The sequence below is a fragment of the Gossypium hirsutum genome, chromosome D04, assembly GCF_007990345.1.
Source record: "Gossypium hirsutum isolate 1008001.06 chromosome D04, Gossypium_hirsutum_v2.1, whole genome shotgun sequence".
In the NCBI taxonomy this organism is placed as follows: Eukaryota; Viridiplantae; Streptophyta; class Magnoliopsida; order Malvales; family Malvaceae; genus Gossypium; species Gossypium hirsutum.
Window position 1 is genome coordinate 53,159,935 of NC_053440.1, and position 20,633 is coordinate 53,180,567.

Sequence of the window (20,633 nt, forward strand, 5' to 3'; positions counted from 1 at the left end):
TGGTGATTGTACAAGCCCAAATTTTGACCCAGGGCCCAATAACAAATTTTAACCTAAAAGACTACCCAGGCCCAATTAGCCTAACCCAATCAGCCCAATTGGCAGAGCCCAAACGGCCCAATAAGCCCAACCGGCCCCAAACCCAGTCAGACTAGGGCGGAAACCCTAGCCAAGCCTAGCGCCGTGCCCATCCCTCTGCCATCGCTTTGTCCCATCGGCCACCTGCCCCAGACCTACCGCCACTCCTCTGGTAGCCACCAACTCCGCCGCCCTCGTCACATCACCTGCAAAGAAGATGGCAAACACGCAAGCAAAAACGAAGACAAACTTGTTCTCTTCTTTCTTTCGGCTATAAAAAGCCGGATCTATTATGTTAAAGAGGATTTTTTTTTTCAATTCTGGAAAAGACAGTGGATATACAAATATTACAATCTTAACAGAGGGAATATTTTAAAACACCACTAACATCAGAGAATATCAAGAAATCGAAGAACAAAACTGAAAAGAAGGTTGACCTATTTTTCTTTCTTTCGATTCTGTTTCTTTCATTTTCATATAATAAAAGAGTAAAAGGAATTCGATCGGAGCCTCTGACGGTCGTGGATCCCTCACCATCGCCGGAATCGGACCTAGAAGGAAGCCGAAAGCCTCCTCCCTTCGATGTATCTACGTCTCGGTGGCATGGCCTTTAAAAGGTGTCTGAAGCCCGACTGAAAAATCCCCTTTTGAGTGATGGTGGCCACCGGTCCCGGTGGTGGAGCGATGACGGCAAGGATGGGCTTCTTTTGAAACCCTAGCAGAGCTCAAATAAACAAAAAGGGGGGGTGTTCTGAAATTTCGGAGGAAAATGAAGCAAAAAATGAAATTTTTATTTAAATAATGAAGTGAAACGGTGCCGTTTGGCACCTGGAGCACCAATGTCTAAACGGTGTCGTTCGATCGACTATACCCGCGTGTCGGCCCGACCCGACCCGGAGGATCCGCGTTTTTTAGTTTTTGGATTAATTGCGCGCGCAGTCCCCCTGATTTTGCAATGTATTATAATTTGATCCTTTTTCGTTGTTTTCTCTTATTTTTAATTTAGCCCTGCAATTTTATTTTTGTTTCGAGTTGGTCCACTGCTGCGCTGTGTTTTGGGGGCTTTGGGTTATTTACTATTTTGATCCCCCTCTTTCGGCGCGTCACAATTTAATCCTCTTTACTCCTTTTTTATTTCGATTTTGCCCAATACTTTTGTTTTTTATTGCTATTTAGTCCATCTGTTTTATTTTTGTATCTTATTTTTTTTACTCATCTATTCATTATTATATCTCTATATTATATTATTATTTTCGTATTATTATTATTATCGTTATTATAGTTGCTCTTATATATACACGTATATTTCTTTTATATATAAATATATTTTTCTATATATTTACATGCATACTTTTTGTACTATATATATACATATACACTTATTTTTATACTTTGTGCATGCATATATGTTCATAATAATCGTACATATTTCTAATCTTCGTAAATAGTACATATTTTTACATACATATATTTGTATTACTTCTATTTTCATAATTTTTATGTATATCTATACACATATATATTTTTATGAATATATACACATACTTATGTGTCCCTTTTTTATATATATGTAAATCTCCATATATTTTACATATGCATATAAATTCATATTTTTATATATTTTATAATACATACACGTACGTATACTTTCATATTTTATAATTCTCGCATACATACATACCTATATCTATAAATATTATAATGTTATTCATTAATCATTGTTTCATTTGATGGTAATTTATTCACTTATTTACATGCTCTTTATTATTTTACATAAGTGCTTTATTTATTTTATTTTATTTTATTTTATATTGTTTCACATGTTATTGATTTGTTTTTTATTTATTTTATTTAGTTGTTATGGCCTGTATTATTTTTATATACATTTTCGTATCTATTATGGTATTACCACGCATATCGATAATGGAATTAGTTTCCATCCCTTTTTTATAACGACTATATATGTTGTTTTGCTCGGTATGGCAAAATTTGTTTTTTTAAAGATGGCATTTCGTGTTTAGATTCGTGAGGATCGTACCCTAACTTACTGGGTTTCAATTTTCACGATAAATCTAAATGCACGAATCCTTTTAAACTCAAATTTTAAATGATCTCGGGATTAAAAAATCGCGTCCTAACTTACTGGTCGTGATCTCGTTTTTTGAAATCCGAGATGGCTAAATTTTTTTAAATAAGTATTTTTCATTCGCGTATCGGGAATTCGAGACATTGTGTCCTAACTTACTGGATATGATTCTCTTTCTCGAATAACGTGAAATATGTTTCTTTTTCAATTTTTTTTATTTTATTTTAATACGAGGATCGTATTTTTAATTTTTCCAAGGTTCTCAATTTTTGACATTAAGACATTAAGTAATCAACTAGGTACCAATTTTGGGCGTATCGAGGGTGCTAATCCTTCCTCGTGCGTAACCGACTCCCGAACCCGTTTTTCTGAATTTCGTGGACCAAACTTGTTGTTTTAATAAAATCAAACCGTTTATTAAAAACAACCCCTCTTCGAGGTGATCCAATCGCACCTCATAAAAAAAAAGAGGATTGGTGGCGACTCCCGTTTCTTTTTTCAAAACCCAAGTCAACCCCGTTTTGTCAAAAAAATGGTGTCAACAGTGATAAACTTGTATTTTAAGTCTTTATTTAAAGATTATATAAAAAGATATCGATTGAGTGTTAACTCAATTGGCATGAGCATTGTTGTCAATGCAGGAGGACGTGGGTTCGAGTGCGCTGAAGCGCATTATCCTCCTATTTATGGGTTGAAGAAGGGCTATGGGTAGTGTTAAGCATTATGTCACAAAGAATAGCTTCAATACTATCCTTCTTAGGATTTAGTGAAGGTTCTAATTCTGCTTTAGTTTCGAGAATAGTTTTGCTTTTGAAGCTTCTAAGTCACTGGAATCTTCAACATATTCCCAGAGAAGAGAATAGAATTGCAGACAGGATAGTCAAGCTTAAGAGGAGACAGGGAACCGGATTTGCGGTTGGTTGATAATAATTATGTGATGAGTTTTCTTAATGTTATTACTTGAGTTGTAATTTCTTTTTCACCAAAAAAAAATACTATCCTTCTTAAGAATCACTTGTTTCAGCCCAAGATTCTAGGGTACTTAGAGACCTCTTGCGGATTCACCTGCTGAAGTATTCCCAAATACTTTACAAACGGCACTATCAATATTTACCTTGTGCCACCAATCTGTAAGTTTTAACTTTTGTATGCCTCAAGGAACCTGCCAATCTATGGTTTGAGTAAATGTAACTTTCCCTCATATGGTAATTTTTCTCCAAGACACTTTCACTTTCAACAAAATTGGTATTAAAGACGTAATTGTTTCTCCTGATCCAATACTGCAAGCAAATAACACCAAAAGGGTTGCCAATCAAAAGGTTCACATGCAAAATGGTTAGGATCAGAGAGATCAATCTCAAACCATTTCTCCAAATTGATTGAGAAAAATTCATCTCTCTTTTTATAGTTTGGTCACCAAGATCCATGTTCCCACAGCTGGTGTATATAAATGCAGTACATGATCTACACTTTCATAGCCATGTTGACAGCACAAGAAGTAGAATAAGCAGTGCGACATGTTGACTCCACAAGAAGTAGAATAAGCAGTGCGAATGGAAAAAATGCACTTCTTTTCATGTTTCCATCTAACAAAATCATTCACGTCATGGGTTGAAGGAGACTTATAGGTAAAAATGCTCAAAAGTATTGAGAGTGGTAACTTCGATTTGAATACAATCTAATTTCACTCCTCACTCGATGTAATGATATCCTTTATCGGAAGCTCAAGAGGAATCCTTTCGGGTTATGTACAAACATCAGTAAATGTTCCCCAATCTTTAACCCAATTATCTCTCCAAAAAATCCACATTTAATCCATTTCCAACGTTCCATATAACACCATCCTAGACCCTATTCGAAACACGACAAATACCCTTCCATAACCGTGATTCATTGCCCGCATATAGTACAGTTGGTAGGTTACCCTTCTACTTGTATTTGGTTGTAAGAACTTGAACCCATAATTGGTCAGGGTTCTTAATAATATTAAAACCATCCTTCATAAGGAAAGCATTATTAAGACAGTCAAGTTTCTTGAATCCAAGATCACTATACTTTGTATCTTTGTAAAGATCATCCCATTTATTATCAAAATAGAATCATTTGAAACATTTAACTCACCCTTGTGGATAATTTTTTTAACAATAATAAATCAATTTTATCAATTTAAAACGTATATGGATTAAATTCCGGTATAGTACAAAGAGGAAAATTATAATTTGACCTAAAAAAAAAGAATATACAGCGTCAAATATATGGTTCAAGTAATTTGAACTAAGATATGAAATTAAAAATAGTGAAAATACTAAAATTTTTTAAAATTAAATCCTATGAACTACAATCTTACCAAATATATATAAGGGAGTAGTCTATAAAATTTCTTTAAGGTTTTTTTATTATTATTTACATTTTAGTTTTCTATCAGAAATTTTATTAGTTTGTAGACTTGACCATGAATGAAGTCATTCGCTCAGGTCCGAAGACTCATTCAAAAAATAGGAGAGTTTAGATGAAAATATCGATTCGAAAAATGGGTTCAGACAAAAAATAAAGCTCGTTTTCTAAACAAATTGGTCTCAGGAAGAATTTTTTGTTTGGGCTCGGCTCGATCCAAAATCACATGCAACTTTTGTATTTGTATTTTAAATTTGTTGAGAAATATTTATTTTAATAATTTTTGTATATTTAATGTAGTATGTATTTTTTAAATTTATTTTTGTACAAAATAAATATTTTAAACTGGGTCAGATTCTGACAAAATTGTTTCTTGTTGTTGTTTGCATGTATGTGGAGGGTTTTTTGGGATTATTTTGGGTGGGTTTGGATGGGCGATTGGGTGCAGTGCGTTTAGCTTACTTTTTCTCTCATGCTACAGTATCGTTACAGTTTTTAATCTCACCGCCACCGCTGTTTTTACATTAACCGTAGGTAAACGCACCGCCCATCCAAACTCACCCTTTGCTTACCCTCGGATCGGGTGTGGTCCATGATCTGACGTATGTTTCGGCTTGAGAAACCCGGAAAATCGGTCGATTCTCTACATAATAACAACGAAATTCAATCTGTAATAAATAATTATTGAAAAGTTGATAATCTCAAGAGTCATATAAGCCGTCACTTTCCCGTGGAAAATGAGAGTAAAAATATATGCATGCGCTTGGACCATATCCCTCAACAAAAGGGAAAAGAAAAACGCACAAGTTTTATCCAAATCCACGTCCAGGTTTTGAAAAATAAATTTCATAAAATATTTATTAAATGATGGAGCAAGGCATTAGCTGGCAACATGAGAGATGAATACTCCTTTCCTTCTTTTATTTATCCCTTTCCTTTAATCGTTTTGGATAAGTAAATCCTAACAACACAAATGTTTGTTAGGATTATCTTTTTAAGAGGTAATTGGAAAAACTCAAAATAGTTATGAATATCTACATTTTCTTTTAAATATATATTTTTAAAAAATTAACTTACGAAAACAAAAAAGAAAAAATTTAGAGGCCGAAATGAATTTTAATTTTACTTTTATTAATTTAAAATTTTAAAATTGTTTAAAGGGTTAAAACAATAAATTTTCATTTTAAGAGGATCGGGGCCGATACCAGCTCCTCCTGAATTCGCCTCTGCCTGAAAAACAAGTCAAAGGACATGCGAATATATAAAAGGCTAATTTATTAATGCTTTTTGTACTTTTATTTTTTGCCAAAAAAGTGTTTTTTCAAAATATTTTTGTTTTAAAAAGCACGTTTTAATAACTTAAAAACATCTTGTTTAACAATGCTACCTGAGAAATAATGTTAAATTGACCCTAATTCGATGCAATAAAAATAATTAATTTACCCATGAACTTATACGGTTTAGATTAAGAATCGGCTAGAACAAAAAATCAAACCGATTGAATAGTATTTTATTTTATTTTATTTTATTTTTTAAAATTTAAAAACAATTTAAAATTCATTGATTTTTTTTTATGCTTTTTAGTTTTGAAGAGTGGCATCACTAATCCACGGGGCATGTGATTGGTTCTGCTGAAATTTTGACTCTATTATCAACTTATAAGTGGCTCACGGCTTACGATGCTATCCCTAACGTGTCTCTTTTTTCTAACAATTTAATATTAATTTTCATTAAAGCCAAAAAGTCCTTAATTTCTTCAAATTATAATAAATTATGTCACTTATTTAAACTCTATTAAATAATTTTCATCAAATTATGTCACTTACTTAAACTCTATATAATATTTTTTAAAAAGTTGTGAATAAAATACATCAACTGAAAATTTAAATACAACTATTTATCATCCTAACTACATAACTTAAAAGGATAAAGCTATATCTAGTTATTAAAAAAAAAATTGGTCTTTAAACTTTTTCTCGATTCACATTAATCTTAAAATTTGACAACTTTTATTTTTTTAATTTAATTATTGAATTTAGGTTTCGTTAATATGTGATGTTGTAACACTCTAAATTTGTCATATATTATCACTTGAGAATCAAAAGATCCTACTATTTTTTTCTTCAAAGAGTTAAAAGACATAACAATTTATCTATTTAAGCAGCATTCGGTTGGTCAAATATTACATTATGACCTGTAATGTTACATTCAAAAATAAGGTTACCTTATTTGGATTATAAACATTTTGACTTCTCCTAATCTCACATCCGCGAATAATGTCAATATGTCGTAATATAGAATGTAATCTCATTATCATTTGTTCATTACATCCAAATCATTTACCATATATTTTTATTATTTCAATTGGTTTAATCTTTTTTTTCTCAAATAATATTTAAGTTTAATTAAAAATTATTTTTAATAATGAAACAATAGATCTTATACTTAATTATCATATCTACTCTAATAATTTATTAATTAATATATTAATTATTATAAGTATAACTATAGTTAATGATGCAATCATTTTTTATAAATTATTATAATTATGATTTATAAATTTATTTAAACATTAATATTTACTTATCAATATATATAAATTGTAATAATTATGAAAATTAAGATTAAAAATGTAAAGGAATTCTTTTAAAAAAAATTATAAAATATAATTAATCTTAAATTTCACCAACTAAATATTTGAATATTGCATTATACTAAAACAAAGTTAAAGTTAAAATAACGAAATTTAAGTTTCAAAGAGTTACTTAGAATTATGCCATTTAGCATTTCCATACAATGCCATGTATGAATTATTAATACTCTTAAATTTTTTTCCTTATTCTAAAATCAAACATTTAATATATATTTATTCTTATTTCACTTTTCTTTTTCGTATACAAAAGTCATAAAAAATATAAAAATTATCGTATCAAAAGAAGCATTTTATAATTTTCTATAGCTTTTATTGAATTTTATTTTTTATCATTTTTCGTCACATGTCACACTGTGTTGCGACATATGATGGCTTTAAATAAAAAAAATCGGGGATATTAACTATAACAGTTAATGGTTAAAGAGCCTTTTTGATGTATTTTATATTTTTTTATAAGTTTTTACAATTTCTTTTTCTAATTTTTAAAATGTTTTTATTAAAACATAATAAATTTTATAACTTTTTTTATTTTTATTTTTTATAATTATTTTACCACGTTTCACGCCATTGTTATGACACAGGGTGGTTTTAACCAAAAAATTTAAGGGTAGTTAACTTTAATAGTCAACTGCTAAAGTTAACGGTCAAATGATCTTTTTGATGCATTTTGACCATTCAAGTACCCAATTGAGTGAAAAAAAAAAGAGAGTAAGGGTTAATTTTTTTTTAAAGTTTGAAAACCTTTTGATGTATTTTGACAGTTTAAGTACTCAATTGAGTGAAAAAAAAATAATGATTTATTTTTTTTTTGAAAAAATTGAGGCTATTTACACTCTTAAGCATTTATTAAACAAATTTGATAATTTAATCTCATATATATTTTTTCATATGTTACTATCATATTTTTATAAATAATTAAATTCTGGTAATTAAGGAATAAATCACATTATAGGAAAAAAAATTCCATAATAGTAGAGCACAATATACAAATTTTTTTGGTAGAAAAGAAAGTTCAAGAAACTAATTATAATAAAGCTGACGGGTGTCTATATTAATCATTACTCGATGACTATCTTCTTCAAATAAAGATCAAGCATGATTAAGTGGGTTTTTAAAGGGCGATAACCTGCTAAGATCACTAGAAACAACTTTGACCAGGCAATCTGCCAGTCTATTATACTCTAGCAGAACATGCATAACAAGGAAAAAAAATTAGTAAAGTCATATATAACACATCGGATATTACCTCATAATACTAATACAAAATATAATCATATATTCCTTAAATTAAATTCTCAATTATTGTAATATAATAATTTAGTATAAAATTAAAAAAATTATGTTAAATTGTTGTCATTTTCTAAACCGATAAATTCCGGTAAATAGGCTTAAAGTACGGATATGAATGGATAATGACTCGGTAAGAAAAATAACTTAAATTAATATTAATTTTTTTATTTTATAAAATTCATCGTAAAACATTTTCTAACGTTTTGCTTAATTGCATCAGCCATCTCTAAATTATGATAACACTCAAATTTCAAAATATTTTAGTTACATCGTTAACTTATCATTGTTATATCGGTTAGGTCAATTCATTATTTAAAATAGAAATTTTAAAGAAAGGAGTCCCCTAAAATGAAAAATTATCCATTTAAACCCTTCAAAAAATTTAAAATTTAAAATAGTAAAAGTAAAATTATATTTTAACCTCCTAAAAAAGATAAAAATTTGGTTTAATCATTTAAAAATTATAATTTAATTTTGGCCTTCCTAAAAAAATTTTCTGGCTTCACCCCTAGTCAAACAACATTTAAAATTAAAAACTAAAAATAAAATAAAACTGAAAAAAGAGAATGCGAATGGCAAATTCATTTAAAAGCTTTGAAAACTTTAAAATCAAGATTTTTACAACATCCGTCCAGTTTTACTTTAAAATTTTTATAACTTAAGGATATAGTTAGAATGTTTAAAAATTTGAAGACCAATTTAAAGTGAACGTCATAATTTAAGGATCTCTGATGCAATTAACTCCAATATAATTTTGTCTTATTGATAAAGAAAAATGGTTTCTTAAAATTATCTTATTGTAAAGAAATATTTATAAAGATAGTCAATTGACAAGGGCAATTTTGGCATTATAAATAATTGCATGAATCCATAAAAGTACAGAGCTTTCAATCAGTATCTCTTTATCCCTTTCATTCACTGTAAATACAATACAAAAGAGATCACTCTGTTCTTTTATTTTCTTCCTATAAACAGTTCTAAAGCACTTCTTCTTCTTTTTCTTTTGGTTGGAGATCTCGGCGGAGATGGGGAAACGACGCTGTGTTGTGGCGGCATTAGCAGCGATAATGTTGATGATGGAGTTGGCGGCGTTGACAGTAGCAGAAAACAGAAGAAGTATGTTGAGTAATGGTCTTGGAATGACTCCTCCCATGGGGTATGCTATGTTTTTATTTTTCCAGCTCTTTTTTCACTAATTTTTTTTGTCGGTGGAGGTCGTAACTTAAAACGCCATAGTTTTACTGAGATTGAACTTCGATTATGTTTTGCTGAGATTGTTCTCTGTAAATACTGATAATATTATGTAAATTGGGTCTGTTTTTATTTTCTTACTTCCACTGCAGTTGGAACAGCTGGAATCACTTTGGATGCAATATTGATGAAAAAATGATCAGAGAAACTGGTAAACATAGAATCCAATTATGTCTTTTTCTTTAAATTTTATTTTATTTTTTTAAAACTTAAATACTCTCATTTATTTCATTTTTAAGTATCCATATTGAACACATAATTGTATCTGACACTCACTCAAATAAGAGTAACATAAGATTGAAAAGCAGTCCTTAATCCAAATTTCATTGGATGGTTGATAATACAGTGATAAATAGTAATACAACTTTAAAAAAAGGACGGGTTATTTTTGTTCTTTTTTCCTTTCATTTTTATCATAGGATAATGAATATTTTGATTGTTTGACAGCTGATGCTCTAGTTTCAACTGGGCTCTCCAAGCTTGGATATGAATATGTTAATATAGGTGTGATTCTATTAATCTGAAGTAGTACCCTTTATTGGCATCCTGGATTGAAAATGACTGATAAACCATTTCAATATCTGTTTTCTTAGATGATTGCTGGGCTGAAATTTCTCGTGATGACAAGGTGTTTTCCTTTTCTGCATACTTCCTGCTTTCTTTTGTTTTTCCTATGTAACAAGTTAGATGCTTTAGAAAGCTGGAAATGATTCTCTTATAAAAGTCTAGAATTAGTTGATGTAGTTATAAAGATCGGACTCGAATCGAATTTCAGGGTAATCTAGTGCCTAAGAAGTCAACATTTCCATCTGGAATAAAGGCTCTCGCAGATTATGTTCACAAGAAGGGTCTTAAGCTTGGGATTTACTCGGATGCGGGGTAATGCAACTCTTTCAATGTTGAATTTCTATGAATCTAGAATTGTTATGACAAAGCTGGTGGATATGTTGTTGTCTGTTTTTCCAGGTACTTTACCTGTAGTAGGCGAATGCCTGGTTCACTTGGTTATGAAGAGCAGGATGCTAAAACCTTTGCTTCTTGGGTATGGATTTCGTTGTCCATTTTCCATTTGCTAATCTTACATAAATATATAATTATATTTCATTTTTATGTATATATACTTAAATCTGTATTGTTTTATTTGCAGGGTATTGATTATTTGAAGTATGATAACTGCAATAATGATGGCTCGAAGCCAACACAAAGGTCAATTACAGGATTGGCTTTCCCTTTTTTTCAAATTTTTAGCAATATTTTTAAAACGTATAGCAATCTTCTCATATGTTGCTACTGTTCTTAATTTAGATACCCTGTCATGACTCGAGCTTTGATGAAGGCTGGCCGCCCCATCTTCTTTTCTCTGTGTGAATGGTACTTTTTGAAGCACTGAACTTAAGCCTTTATTCAAGCATTTGCCGGGTCTTCTCAATTCGACTTATGTTTCATTGTGGTTTCTTAGGGGAGATATGCACCCTGCTGAATGGGGTGCTCCTTTAGGAAATAGCTGGAGGACAACTAACGACATATCCGATAATTGGGAAAGGTAAAATATTAATGCCAAGAAAGTCAGGATTTTATTGTTTCCAGTTCCATAGCCTCGGCCTAGAGCGGTACAACCATAACTTGTGATTTTTGATCCCTGGCAGTATGATCTCTAGAGCTGACCAGAATGAAATTTATGCTGAATATGCAAGGCCCGGTGGTTGGAATGGTTAGAAAATCTGAACCAGTGTCAATGTTCCGATGTAGATATCATTTATAATTATAAGTACAATTTCTGATAAACTTATGCCATCGGTTTCAATAGATCCGGACATGCTCGAGGTGGGGAATGGAGGGATGACAAAAGATGAATACATAGTACATTTCAGCTTGTGGGCTATTTCAAAGGTATTACGGATGAAATCTTCTTTTCCGTGTCAGGTGATAAACTTGTTGCATCTGGTTGATAAAAATGTGAATGTTATTGCAGGCACCTCTTCTTCTTGGTTGTGATATAAGGAATATGACAAGAGAAACGATGGATATCATCACGAATAAGGAAGTCATTGCTGTTAACCAAGGTAACCACATGTGCCTTTCTACAAATACCATTATGTTCCATCCTTCATTCATCGATGATCATCACATTTTTTGACTTTCATGTTATGGCCTGCAATAGATCCATACGGTTTTCAAGCCAAGAAGGTTAGGATGGAAGGCGATCAAGAGGTAAAATTCATACAGCTCCTTTTTGTAATGTTCGTGATTTGAACAGCTCTCTGCATCATTGGACGTATCGGGATTTGTTTATTACCCTGCATACACTTACATCTAAGGTATTCATTGTCTTGTTTGTGCATCCACAAGCCCCTCAATTCTTTGTCACCCGAAGAAGAGCTTAGTTCGGTCTGAACCAACCAAGGATCTCTCTGTCCTTTTCCCTACTTGACTCTCATAAGGGATTGATCGTCTGTTCCCTTCTGGTGACAAAAGCTTTTAAGAGGTTTGTAGGTGTCCAAAGAGGACAATATTCTTGATGTATGCTCCTGTTATGTGCGGTGAAGCAGGGGAGACATCCTAATCCCGATCATTATACTTTTTGGTTTATTGTTTTCTGCTCGGATTTGTCACTCTACTAATTTTTCTCTGCCTCCTTACAGATTTGGTCAGCTCCACTTTCTGGTTATAAAATTGCCGTGGTCCTACTCAACAGGGGTCCTGTTCGTTATTCTACAACAGCTCGTTGGGATGACATTGGTCTAGACCCCAAGACTGTGGTTCAAGCCAGAGACCTTTGGGAGGTACTCAATTGCATATGTTGTCATTTTCCATTGCATGCATAAGTGTTTTACTTAATACCCATTTAGTATGCCTTTAATTCTTTGCGATTTATGTTACTCGGACAATACATGGGTATTTAAGAAAAACGAAGAGTCGGACTATCATTGCTAAACAAGGATATGATTGTTTTATCCTCCAAATATATGAAAAAACTCGAAAAAAATTCAAGTTTACCCGTGTCTAGACGTGTCCATGGGCCGGGCCATAACAAAAATTTGGACCTGTTTGGTAGGCTCGGGCCTAGCCCAAAAAATTGGCCTAAAATTTTGCTTAAGCTCAGCCCAGATTATAGATGCTAAACTCAGGTCTGGACCGACCCAGCCCGTATTAAATCCTATAGTATCGATACTTGCTACGAAGTATCAATACCTTAGGGAGGGTATCGGTACTTAGGCAATTTTTCTTTAATTTTCAAAACATCGAACCTTAAAACGTTATCGATACCAGGCAGGGTATTGATACTTTTGTGAAAGGTACCTATATTTTGTTAAGGTTATCGATACATTTGGGCCAGGTTGGGCCCGTGCTGAAAAAAATTACCTGAGGCCCAGTCTATTTTTAAATGGGCCTTTTATTTAGCCTAAGCTCATTTTCCAGGCCTATATTTTTGCCCAAATCATCCCACTTTTCGACCAGATGGCTCGACCCATAAACAGTTCTACCCGTGTCTGACATGTACATATATACAAATTTCACTCTCGAGTTTGAGTACATAGCTGGTAACACACCCACTAATGTGCATCTATTTGCAGCACAAAACACTGAAGACAACATTTGTGGGCAATTTGACAGCAACATTGAGACCGCATTCATGCAAACTGTATGTATTGAAGCCAATTGCTTAAAACCATCATGTTTTTAGGCTTTTTGCCACTATTCCCTTGAAGTTGCAGTCATCATTTATACCCTGTAATTCTAGATGTGCCATGGAATTATTATTTATTTCTTTTTAAGATCAGTACATGAATTTAGTCATTAATAAGATGGAGGAAGCTAAGCTTTCCTCTTTAATTAGATCCAACAATGGTGTTTTTCATGTTGCAATAGATGATTTTAGTCTTGCAGACATTGTTTTCACATGTATATACACATAATTGTATATAAAAGTTATAACCGTGTCGACGATCTTAAATTTTAAACTCTAAACCAAATTTAACATACCTACAAATTGAACAAATCATCGGTTTCTGGTTAATTAAATGGAATGGGTCCATTCTGTTGAGTTTTGAAAAGTATGATCATTAATCCAGAGGGCATGTGATTGGTTTCTGCTAAAATTTGGACACTATTAAAATACGTAGCTTGCGTCTTTACTTTTTGGTTTCAGTTTTCTGTTTCTTCTGCCGTTTTATTTCTGTTTTAAACTAATTACCAAGGAGTCTTATTTTTGGGTAATTTACATTTTATATTCATGTAATTTAGGACAAATTACAGCCAAGGTTATTAAATTATTAGTAAATTTATGTTTGGTCAATCAATTTAAAAAAGTTACAAAATGATTATTAAACTACTCGAAAGTTTTTATTTAGACCTTTATCTACTTGTCATTTTTCACTTTTTTTTATAGAAAATTTTTATCAAATTATTTTGAATTATCAAATATTGAAAATATTAAATTCGTATTTATATATCAATCCAAAATAAATAAAAAAATTTATACATTTTGACCCACTGAATAATTATATAGTATTTTTTATAAGTTATTTATACTAAAATTTAACTAAATTGCATAGTATTTATTGTTAATTATTTACATTTGATAACAATGGATATACGTTTAATGTTAGAAAGAGAATAAATTAACAAATATGAAATGCTAAAATAATTAGATAAAATTGTTTAGGGATGAAATGTCAAAGAACAAGTTTATGAACATTTATGGCCGTTGTGATGAAATCTACCCACTGGAAGCATTAAATTGTCCCTACACGTCATGTCTTGAGACCTAACAAGATGTCTCAAGACAAGTCTAAAAAGTAGCCGTTGGAAGCATTAAAATATATTCATATGATTTTGGCAGGACAGATTAGCATGACAATCTCCTACATAAAGTTTATATAAACCATATCTCATGCAATGCAAAACAATCATCAACAAATCTATATATCTTAAAAGGGAATCAAATATATACATAATGGGGGAGAAATCAAGGGTGTTGATGTTTTGTTTGGTCTTTGAGATCCTCGTTAGCCCCGTACATCATGTTGTTACAGCACTCATCCCGATTGGATTAAAGTATACGTTTTGCTTTACTACTTGTGTCACCAACAGATTCTCCCCTGAAGACTACATTTAACATTGCCTGGTGTCAGAAGCATTGGTGGACAGAGGCAAATGCAAGGGGGTTGGCAAGGGCCCCAGCCCCCCTAAAATGAAAATTTGTTGTTTTGGCCCTTTAAAAAATTTTAAAAATTTAAATTAGTAAAGGTAAAATTACACTTTAACCTCCTAAAATTATGAAAATTTAATTTAATCCTTTAAAAATTATAAAGATATAGACTATTAAAAATTAAAATTTCATTTCGACCCCCTAAAAAAAATTTTAACTTCGCCTCTGCTGGTGGAGACTATCGAGAACACCCACCACACTAGCAGCTCAACATTCTGCGCACTTAGATGTGCCACCACCATGTGTTCAAGGCTAAGCAGCCAAAGGAAGTTTGATAATTTTTCTTTTTTATTCTTATATTAATATTTGATGGTAAGTAAGTATGTATATGAATTCAACGATTTGTTTTGTTTTTGTTAGCTGCAAGGGAAGTTGCAGGCTGTGTCAATACTTGCATAGAGAGATGTGCCATGAAGAACTAATGATATCGCCTATGAATGACATAATAATAAAAGGCTTTGAATTACATTTAGTCTGAATGAAAAAGAAAAACATAATTTGCTTTATTTTCAGTTTTATATTTGCTCAAATAGTATATAAAAAAAGTAATAATACAACTACATCTGAACTTTTTATATGTTTTTCTTTATACCATGCTTACTTCTATTTATAATTTATCTCAATCTCAGTTCTTAAAATAGAAAAAGAAATACATTTAATCACGTTCAAATACCCCATTCTAAATTTTCCAATAACAATAGTGCTAATTGAGCTAAGCTTTAATCAACATCTATTTGTTTTTTTTTAGGTATTCTCAGTCTTCTGTTAAAATTATCGACATGAACTAATTAACAATCAATAAAAGTTAATATAGTCGACAAAAAATAATAGTAATGTACAACAATTGTATTTGAACTTAAGATACCATTATTTTTAATACTTAAATTTACCATTTCAATTAAAATTTATGTAATTTTTACATAAATTTACCATTTCAATTAAAATTTATGTAATTATTACATAATTTTTAAAAAATATATTTCTTAAATTTTTATTTTCACTCAGATGCTTGCCATAATTTTAATATCTATATTATATATAAAGTGGTTGATTAAGTTGATTTATGAGTAACTCAACACAAATTCAGTAATAAAAATATTAAAATAGATTTACTTTAAAGGATAATTAATATTTTTATAATATTTTTATATTATCATATTTTTATATAATCTTTCAAATAAAAAAATTAAAAAAACATTACACCTGCTCATGGGACGGGCCACCCAACTCGGCCCAAAGGTCCTCCCAGAAAGTGGGAGGGTTTGGGCAAAAATATAGGCTTGAGAAATGGGCTTGGAAAAAAAATAAGGCTCGTTTAAAAAATAAGTAGGGCCTCTGGTAAGACATATTTAGCCTGGGCCCGATTTGGCTAGCCCGAATTCACAAAAGGAAAAAAAATTTGTAATTTTTGTTGTTTTAATGTTATTTTCTTATTGTTTTCTCTCTATTTTGCTACCATTTCACTATTATATTACTACTGTTTTGTTATTATTATTTGAATATTGCATAACACTTGTTTTATTGTTAATTTTATTATTATTTTAAATTTATTTGCTTGTTAAGTTACGTCTATCTTAATTTATTTTAGGATATTTGGATGAATTCTAAATAAATAAAAAAGACATTAAAGGATTTGACACAATCAATTACCTATAAAAATATTAAAAAAGAAGAAGAATATTTGGAAAATTCCATTTAAAAAGTAATTTTGAATACGCATTTGAGAATCAAAGAAAATATTTGAGTTCAATAAGATTGTGTTCTAATGCTTTTGACAATAATTCCATTAATTTTTAAAATGAATCAAAAATTTTAAATATGATTTTAATGACAATTAATCAAAAGCATTTTCCATTTAGTTTGGCTTAACAAGTCTATTTCATCTCAATTTGATTGTTTATAGAAATGCCATCTTAATTTTGCATTCAATCAAATTTTGGCAGGACAGTTTGGTATCTTAATTTTGCATTTAATCAAATTTTAGCAGGGCAGTTTGGCATGACAATCTCTTACACAAAGTCTATATAAATCATATCTCATGCAATGCAAAACAATCATCAACAAATCTATATATCTTAAAAGTGAATCAAATATATAAATAATGGGAGAGAAATCAGGCGTGTTGATGTTCTGTTTGGTGTTGGAAATCCTCGTTAGCCCCTCACATCAAGTTGTTACAGCACTCATCCCGATTGGGCTAAAGTATACATTTTGCTTTACTATCTGCGTCGCCAACGGATCTTTTCTTGAAGGTTGCATTTAATATTACCTAATTTCGGAAACACTGGTGGACAGAGGCAAATGCAGGGGGGCTGGCAGGGGCCCCACCCCCCATCTAAAATGGAAAATTATTGTTTTGGCATTTTAAAAAATTTTAAAATTTTAAATTAATAAAGGTAAAATTACACTTTGACCCCCCTTAAAATTATGAAAATTTAATTTAATCCTTTAAAAATTATAAAGATATAGAATATTAAAATTAAAATTTCATTTCGACCCCCCTAAAAAAATTTTCTAGCTTCGCCCCTACTGGTGGAAACTATCGAAGACGCCCATCACACTAGCAACTCAACGTTTTGCACACTTGGATGTGCGCTACCATGTGCTCAAGACTAAGCAGCCATGGGAAGTCTGATAATTTTTATTTTTTCTTTTTATATTAATATTTGATGGTAAGTAAGTATGTATATGAACTCAATGATTTGTTTTGTTTTTGTTAGTTGCAAGGGAAGTTGCAGGTTGTGTCAATACTTACATAGAGAGATGTGTCATGACGAACTGATGATAACGCCTATGAATGAAATAATAATAAAAGGCCTTGAATTACGTTTAGTCTGAATAAAAAAAAAACTTAATTTGGATACTGCTTTATTTTCAGTTTTATATTTGCTCAAATAGTATAAAAAAAGTAATAATACAACTATATCTGAACTTTTTATATGTTTTTTTTATGCGATGCCTACTTCTATTTATAATCTATCTCAATCTCAATCCTGAAAAAAAATGTATTTAATCACGTTCAAATACTCGTCCTTCTAATTTCCAATAACAATAGTACTAATTGAGCTAAGCCTTAATCGACATCTATTTGTTTTTTCTTTTTTAGGTATTCTCAGTCTTCTGTTAAAAATATCGATATGAACTGATCACTAATCAATAAAAGTTGATATAGTCGACAAAAAATGATAATAATATACAATAATTGAATTTGAACTTAAGATACCATTATTTCTAATACTTAAATTTACCATTTCAATTAAAAATTATGTAAAAATTACATAATTTTTAAAAAATATATCTCTTAAATATTTTTTCCCTCAAATGCTTGTCATAATTTTAATATCTATACTATATATAAAGTGGTTGATTGAGTTGATTTATGCGTAACTCGACACAATTCTGCTATAAAAGTATTAAAATACATTTACTTTAAATGATAATTAAAATTATTATAATAATATTTTCATCTTATCATATTCTTATATAATCTTTAAATAAAAAAATTAAAAAAAATTATTTGAGAATCGAGCTAGAACTGCTCATGGGTTGGACCACTCAACTCGGCCTAGAGGCCCGCCTAAAAAGTGAGAGGGTTTGGGCAAAAATATAGGTTTGAAAAATGGGCTTGGAAAAAAAAATAAGTCCCGTTTGAAAAACGAGTTGGGCCTCTAGTAAGACATTTTTGGCCTGGCTCTACCCGACTGGCCTGAATACACAAAAGGACAAAAAAAAGCTGCTATTTTTTGTTGTTTTAATTTTATTTTCTTGTTATTTTGTAATAGCCTGAATTTTTAGTGGTGTCGGAATGGTGATTCGAGATCACTAAATCTGACAAACGAGTAGAAAATATTATAAATTTAGTAAGTATAAGTTAAATGTGAAGTTAGGAAAATTTTTGAAATAGTGAATAGTGTACTAGGAATAAATATTAAAATAATTAAAATAAAAAAACGAGGTATCGAGACCTCGAAGATTTTAAACCGAGCCATAAATATTTTTAGAAATATTTATAGAGTGTCATTGAGTTGGTATTAAAGTTTCGTTAGAAAATTTTAACGTTTGGATAGTTAATTAACTAAAAAGGACTAAATTGGGAATAGTGTAAAATTTGTTAAATTGTGATTAAATAGCTTAAGTGACTAAAGTGGAGGGATTTAAAAGGCTATTAGACCCAAATTATATGGGCTGGACGGTTGGGTAAGAAAAATCAGCAGAATGTAAGGAGAAACAGGGGCAAAATTGGAAACTTAATAAATTAAACATTTAAAACAAAGACAAAAGTGAAAAATCTAGAGATCTCTTCACAATTTATCAGCAAAAACGCCATAGAAGGTCTGGAATAAGCTGGTTTTTCATATTTTTGAATCATGTAAGTTTAATTCTTGATTATTTCTTCTAATTTTTGTGATTTTGATACTTTTACAATTAGGTCCAACTAATTATTTCATTAGTTTTTGATTCCATGGCTGATTTTGAAAGTTACCATTGATTAGTGTTGGATTTTTATGATGAATAAACATGAAATTGAAGCTTTAATTTTGTTATATGATGATTTTATTAAGTAATTTTGATAGAAATTGATTTTAGGGACCTAATTGTGAAAAAGTTGGGAATTAAGGTTTGGTGTTGCGGTTTTGAGTATGAAAGGCTATGTAGTAGTCTAAAATAGTTGGAAAAAGGTGTTAATTGAGAAAAATTAGATCAATTGAGGGGTTAATTGAGTAGGGATCAAATTGTAAAAACTGTAAAGTTTGGGGTAAAAGTGTAACTTCGAAAATTAAAGGGCATAAATTGTGAAATGAATTAGAATTGAATTAAATGCTGATGAATGAATAAATTTTCATTTTAGATCGAGAACCTGAAACAAGTCGAGGAAAAGAAAAAGTAGCCGATTAGTCCCTGAACTTTTACAAATTCTGCAAATCGATCCAGGTAAGTTCATATGGCTGAAATTTAATGATTAAATGTTAATTTCATGAATTATACAATGTATGATGAAATGTATTTATTGTTGAAATGAGAATAAAATAAAAATGTGAAAATCGAATAAATGATCAAATTAAGTGGAACACCGGATTTGAGTACTTCTGATCAAGAAACAAAGTGATAAGTGGCTACACTTATCTGATCAAGAAACGAAGTGATAAGTGGTTACACTTATCTGATCAAGAAACAAAGTGATAAGTGGTTACACTTATCTGATCAAGAGACAAAGTGATAAGTGGCTACACTTATCTGATCAAGTGATAAAGTGATAAGTGGTAGCTTCAGCTACACTTATCTGATCAAGTGGCAAAGTGATAAGTGGTAGCCTAGCTACACTTATCTGATCAAGGACAAGTGATAAGAGGTCATATGTCAAAGTGAAAGTGAAGTACTCAATTTTCCGTAACCGTTCCTTAATTTTGATCAAGGATGGTAAGTGACAAATGGGCCCAAAGGAATTATGGTAAAAGAATAAGTAGTAGTGAGTTTATACCAAGGAACTCACCAAAGATTGTGGTTGACAGGTAAATTTAGTAATGGTGTATATTGTATAAGTGTACAAGTGTTTGGTAAGATTTATGTTTTATGCCTATGAACTTACTAAGCTTTTCTATAAGCTTACATGTGTGTGTTTATTGTTTTTGTAGATTAACGTATTTATACATTCGGAGGATCGGATCTAC

The 20,633-nt window shown here is 30.8% G+C and overlaps 1 protein-coding gene across 1 annotated transcript; it reads left to right on the forward strand.

The window, feature by feature from the left end:
- The first annotated feature begins 9,340 nt into the window (after window positions 1-9,340).
- On the forward strand, window positions 9,341-13,596 carry LOC107898886 (alpha-galactosidase 1). Its single transcript, XM_016824453.2, has 15 exons — window positions 9,341-9,657; window positions 9,845-9,903; window positions 10,200-10,256; window positions 10,346-10,380; window positions 10,528-10,631; window positions 10,719-10,794; window positions 10,900-10,958; window positions 11,058-11,123; window positions 11,212-11,295; window positions 11,399-11,463; window positions 11,560-11,642; window positions 11,725-11,815; window positions 11,914-11,963; window positions 12,395-12,535; window positions 13,328-13,596. Exons 1-15 carry the CDS (start codon window positions 9,527-9,529, stop codon window positions 13,418-13,420), a joined length of 1,194 nt encoding a protein of 397 aa, XP_016679942.1. The 5' UTR covers window positions 9,341-9,526; the 3' UTR covers window positions 13,421-13,596.
- Window positions 13,597-20,633: the final 7,037 nt, after the last annotated feature.